The 6,000-nt window shown below is 47.5% G+C and overlaps 1 protein-coding gene across 1 annotated transcript in view; it reads right to left on the bottom strand.

Annotated features, from left to right (window-relative positions):
* Positions 1-5,479, bottom strand: part of LMCD1 (LIM and cysteine rich domains 1) — a 59,463-nt gene extending 53,984 nt beyond the window's left edge. Inside the window, exon 1 of the mRNA XM_079122091.1 lies at positions 5,301-5,479. Within this exon, the coding sequence (XP_078978217.1) occupies positions 5,301-5,342 (42 nt within the window). The 5' untranslated portion in view covers positions 5,343-5,479. The remainder of the gene's footprint in view (positions 1-5,300) is intronic.
* Between the last annotated feature and the right edge of the window lie 521 nt (positions 5,480-6,000).

The following is a 6,000-nucleotide window of genomic DNA, read 5'->3' on the forward strand; positions in this document are numbered from 1 at the left end:
TTGTTGATGGAAGTAAGAACAAACACATTCTTTCTGAGGGGAAGAAAATATGACAGGGTTCACTTCTCATCCAAAAGAGCAGATAAGAGTCAAGGAGTTGATTCAGGATTTTCACAAGCTTAGCAATTGCATGATCATTTGTTTTTGCAAAAACATTGCTTCTGCATCAGGTATTTAGGTACTAAATACACGTTTCAGCCGCTAAAAAAATCTCAGTGCCCATGTGAGACCCAACTTCCTGTCTAACTCCTTCCATCAAAGTTTCATAGAAAGCATTTTCTGTATCTCCTGCAGAGTCACGCTGTTGATAGGTGTGATTCCAAGAGTGGTTCACAACACCAGGAATCGTCTACATATATGATGTTAAGGAAATGCCCTGGTTTTGAGTGAGCCCTCTAGAGGTGGCTGGTAGCCCTACCTCTGGTGAGGTGGTGGCAGTTGCCAGCCATGTTTCTTCCCAGTATCAGATGAAAGGTAAAGGGGGAATGTTTACGACGGAAGGTGCTTCAAGAGTGATGGCTGTCTCGTCCTCTGGGGTGTCCTAAAAATGGCTCTGCAATTCTGCTTTCAGTGGAAGGGACTTGTTATGCGGGGGGATGGCTGTTGTAAAGGAAAGGTCAGCATGCTGCAGGCAGAAGCAATCTTGGTTTTCACCCAAGTTGTGCTGCTTCCTAGGAATAGTGACCTGTGCATAGTCACCCGGCGAGTAGACGCCTGGGTATTGTAATGACTCACCGCTCCCGCCCCCCACACACACACCAGAAATCTATTCTTGAAATAAATATTTCATTGGCGTTGGATGAATGGTGGGGGATAAGGGCTTGCAAGGCCTGCTATACATCATGGTAAGTCTCCACTTTATTACGCGCAAATAATTTTGCACGCTTGGGTTGGAAAGAAAGGAGGAGCTTCCCTCCCAAAGTCACACTGAATATTTCTTTGGGAGTCCATTCTTTCCTTACTTCCGCATGCCTGACAATATACTCACTGGAAGTGGCCAGAGTAGGGGTTGGCAAAGAAAGACACACACAAGCGCCATTGTGGCAGCCACCCCTTCCTGTTCTCCTTCCTCCTTATCACCTTTGGTCAGTGAATGTGGAGAGAAGATTAAATGACAGCCTCTTTAGAGGCGACCACTGGGCTTTCCCCGGTTTTCCACCTGCCTGAATGCTGGTAAGCCCTGCACTGGTCTTTTGGCTTTGGAGCTGAGAGAGCTCACACTAAAACTCAGAGCTGACCTGTGACCAAATCTTTCCCTGTCTTCCACCATCACAGGTGGCAGATACACTGGCCTTACCTCTTTAGACACGCCGGCATGCTAGGGCAAGAATCTGCACTTTACAAAGTAATGGATTCAGCGTCTGTTTTTGGAGAACCTTTAAGAGGCTCCTCGGAGGGCTGGGGTGGTGGCTCAGTGGTAGAGTGCTCACCGAGCACATGTGAGGCCTGGGTTCGATCCTCAGCACCACATAAAAAGAAAATAAAAGGTACTGTGTCTACCTACAACTAAATTTTTTTTTTTTTTTTTAAAGAGGAACTTGGGTAATTCCATTGCCTTCCTTTCTTTTCCTTCCTTCCTTCCTTTTTTTTTTTTTTTTTTTTTTCCCTTTTAAATAAGACTCTCTTTGAGGCTGAGTTGCTTATACACCTATGGGCCTGCCTCCAATGTGTTGGCTATTAAGATCTTTAAGTGACAGCTTAATATGTTTTTAAGAGTGAGGGAGCCAACAGCAATTCTTGAGGAGCTGTGTTTACGTTGGACAGGCTTCCCTGGGCCACCTGCCAGCAGTTTTGCACACTGCAGGAACTGGAGGTGAAGGCAGGAAGGGCTGAGGACAGAGGGGAGGACTAACCCAGAGGGCAGGAAAGCTAGGAGGGATATCATGTGGAGAAGTGTAGAGAGACGCCCAGCTGAACCTGGCAGCGCCTTTGGAAGTACTGTCACGTTAATGCCCCTTGAGCATCGTGTTGAGGGGAGAGGACAGAACCCTGGGAACCAGATCCTGGGCACGTGCACAGTCAAGCCTGAGCACGCCCTGTGATCTCTTTGTCCTCTTCCTTTCTCAATTCCCACAAATGGCTCCTTGACATCAGGAGATCCTTGCAGAACCTACTAAGCTTCAGCATCCCTTCCCAGCCACTTGACCTCTCTGGGTCACAGTTTTTTTTATCTAAAAAGTGAAAGGGAACTCCAAGTCCTCCTCTAGCCTTAACATTCTGTGACTCCAGAATGAAGTGCCCATGACTGGCAATCTCTGTTTAGAAGGAGACTTGGTTCTTGGAAGATTTTGCCTCTCTCAGGCAAGAATGAAGGCGAGCTTGCTGGTCATCTGGCTTGGGTTCAGCTGAATGAAAGTTGGGCGCTCTTCAGAGAGGCAGTCATAAATAAAAGTGCATCATCCATTCATTAAAAAACTCTTTCAACCTCTATAGACCCACTGAATATGTCATCACTGCCAAGAATAATACTGGGTGATTTTAATTGAGTGCTCATGTGCTGAACTTTTATATACATCATCTTATTAATTTTCACAGACACTTTGGGAAGCAGATGCTGCTGCTGCTGCTGCCTCTATTTTCGAACGAGGTGAGGATAGAAACTCAGGCTCATAAGCTTGCCCATAGCAAATAGCTAATAGGTGGCGGGGCAGGGATTTGAACCCAGACCTGAGACCAAAGACTACACGAGTGACCACTTTACTTAATAAACAGTAGAAGAACAAATGCATAATTATGTTTGGTTCCAGCAAAAGTAATGGCATTTGGCCTTCAAGGCCCTTCGTTACCAAGGAATGTTGGCAATTTCACCATGTTCAGCCAACTCCCTGGGCTAGGGAAGCTTCTCTTTCCTAGTGGAAAAGCAGATGTCAGCTCAACAGCAGTCAATGGAGCATTTGGCTCAGTATGGTTGACACTGAGAAACTGCCACCCAGCTCATGAATGTTTGTGACCCCCTCTGAGTCCCTCAGCCTGCCTTTGGGGGTTTAAATAGATCATCTCTAAGGCTACTCGAGTTTTGGAGTTTTTGTTTCTCTCTTGAAGACCTTTTCATGACTTTCCAGCTGCTGGGGATTCCCACCCTCCCAATCCTTTGGGAACAGGACAGCAGAGACAGTGTGTGTGCCATTGCAAGCCATTTCTCATTTTGTAAATAGGTCCCTTGCAGCTTGAAGAGTCTATGAAATTGTTTCAAAATGTCTAAGTGTGATTATGCATCCTGAAGCCAAATGTTATAACCACCCCCCACCGTTGCAGATTTAAAAAGTAAATGTGCAATAAAACTCTCTTCAGCATGCTGTTGATACAAATAGTACTTAGTCACTGCTGTACGAGTTCAGTAAGGCGAGCTACTCCCTGACTCCCTTCCCATCCCTCCACTTTTGGGGTTGAACACATTGGATAATCTACAAAGTGCTCTTCCCCCCAGATTGTTGCAATCCCAAGAGGTAAAAAATATCCACCCTTTCATCTCTCCATACGACATTCTTTCTTTAAGCCTGTAATTGGATCTAAATGGAAAATAAACCCTTCGCAGGCCAGGGGAATTGGCACTAGAGTGTAACAAGGAGAGCCTATTCCACCTTCAATCCAGATAATCACACCCTTCTATGCAAAGGAAAATAAAAACAAGACTTCCTCCAACAGCAGGGAGGTTTCCAGAGACTTCTTCAGACTTCATATACTCCCCATGAACTTATTGTCCAAAGAGCCAGGAATCATCTTACTTTCCAGAGGACAATGAAGCTGTCACCTTAGCCCTGGACTCTTGGGAGAAGCAGTTCAAACGTGTATTCTACAATGCAGCAAGTTAAAAAGAAAAAAAACCTTATGCATGTAATATCCCAAGTGCAAACACGGGGGGCCAGATATTCTCCGTGGTTCATTCAGTTTATTGAGTTCCACTGTGTGGCATGAAGTGCTGGGTTGGGAGAGAGATTATCAAGAAAGGTCTGCCCTCAAGAACTTCAGAAAAATGTACAGAAGTGAGAGCAGAGCACACGAAACTCACTAGTAGGTAGAAACTGATGGGTATCTTCCAAAGGCCCAAAGTGTTATGGGAGTCCCATAGAAGGAGAGATGACTTGATTCTGCAAATAGTCCGGCAAATGCAATGGGGCAGGGTACATTCCAGAGAGATGCCCAGATTAAATGTGACTTGGCATATGCATGCACAAGGATTCACTGGCCTCTCTGGAGGTCTGTGGCAGGTCATCTATAGAAGGGCACAATTCTAAGTTGGTAAATGCAGGGCCTCTAAGGAATTGCCTGTCATTTTGATTCTGATGTGATTTTTTTTTTGGCCTCATATTCTACCTCACAGATAATGGCAGATATCTAAGGAGGACTTTGTCCTGAAAGACTGAATTTTCTGAAATCAGAATTTAATAATTACTGTTTTGTGTAATGATTGCAGAAAACGTTACCATTGCTGTTATGGCTGCTCTGACGGAGGTGGGGTCTATCAATCCTACTTTAGAAGGGGTAAAAGGCTCAGAAAAGTGACTTGGTCAACATTGTGTGTTGCTTAAAAAATGCGGAGCCAGGGTTTGAATACATAAGGCTTCTCTGATAGTCTGTGGCCTGATGGAACCAACTCTCTGTGGTCCTGCCCCTCAGTTTCTCCTTCTGTCAGGCCTCACTTGTCTCTATTCCTTTACTCTTCATGACTTTTAAGCCTCGCTCCCAAGTGCGTTCAGGTGAGCAACCAGTGGGTTTTGGAGCTACAGGGCACAGCTGCAGGCTCCTCCTGCAGTAATTTACCCGTGACCTTCTGGGCTGCTGGCCAGCCCTTCTTGAAAGGGAAATGTGCAGACCCTGGGGACAGAAATTAGTTCCCTTGTCCTAGAAATGCCGCCACCGCCAAAGCACCAACTAAAGAAACTGTGTGCATGTAAGTTGGTGGGAATCCACAAACACGAGGATGGCAGCAAAAGAGAAGTCTTCTCCTTGGGAAGATATTACACGCCCCCAACCCTCACTTTAACCACTCCAGAGATGGCCAGGACCAGGGAAGCTAGAACTTTTCCCTCTGTGAACCAGAGGAGTAACCGCCCCACAAGTTTTACCTTAATTCAGTTTTAAGTAGCATCATCAAAGAACAAACACCCTTTGCAAATACTTTAACAATGATTTAAAGAGTGAATGTGGAGATGTGTGCCTGTGAGCTCACACATGTATTCCTGTTTTTGTTTTCTGTTAAGTCCTGGAATTTTATGAATTTCTCGTTACCTCCCTGCTCAGCGATGGAAAGGAGAAGCCAGAAAAAGAATCTGGGTAGATTCAGACAGATCTCAGCTCACCTTCTGCAAGCGTGGGTTGAGGTTCTTAGTCACTTTTGCCATCTTCCTCCGGGATGGAGAGGCAGCGCCTGGCTTCTCAGGCAGAGGGGCAAGGGCGCGCAGCGGGGACAGCGGGTGTCTGAATGGCCAGGTTCGCCGGCCCAGGTAGGGGGAGCTCTGTGCTCCGCGGGGCCCAGCCTGGCTGCTTTAATTGGAGAGCCGGACTCCCTCTAAAACCTCTCCAGCCAATCCGCGTGGCCGCTCGCGCAGGGCCAGCCAATCCCAGCGTGAGGCTGCTCCCCTCCCTTTGGGTGGCCTCTGCCGGGAGGCTGCCAGCGGAGCAGAGCTGGGCCCTGACGTCAGTGCGGCCGCAGCCCCTGTCTGCCCAGGGCGGCTCACATCTGTCCCGGCTGCGGGGGCAGGAATCCGTCCCCACGCCCTTCTCCTTTAAAGGACAAGGAGCAGAGGGTGGGGCGGGCGGCAGGCTGGGCGATCCATTCAGGTCAAAAGGGAGAGTGATCAAACAAGAAGGCGGAGGTATTTTTAGTGAGCTGGGTCCAAAAATAAATGCTGAGCCGTGTTCCCCTTGCCACCACCCTTTCTGCCTTGTCCTGGGGGGTGTGGGGAGGGAGGGGCGGAGGCAGGTGGCTTGCTGCAGCCTTGACTTGGGCTAACTTTTCTGAACCTGGGCAAGTTCTTCAGCCAGCAGAGAGGAGAGGAG

This window comes from Sciurus vulgaris (assembly GCF_902686455.1).
Source record: "Sciurus vulgaris genome assembly, chromosome: 19".
In the NCBI taxonomy this organism is placed as follows: Eukaryota; Metazoa; Chordata; class Mammalia; order Rodentia; family Sciuridae; genus Sciurus; species Sciurus vulgaris.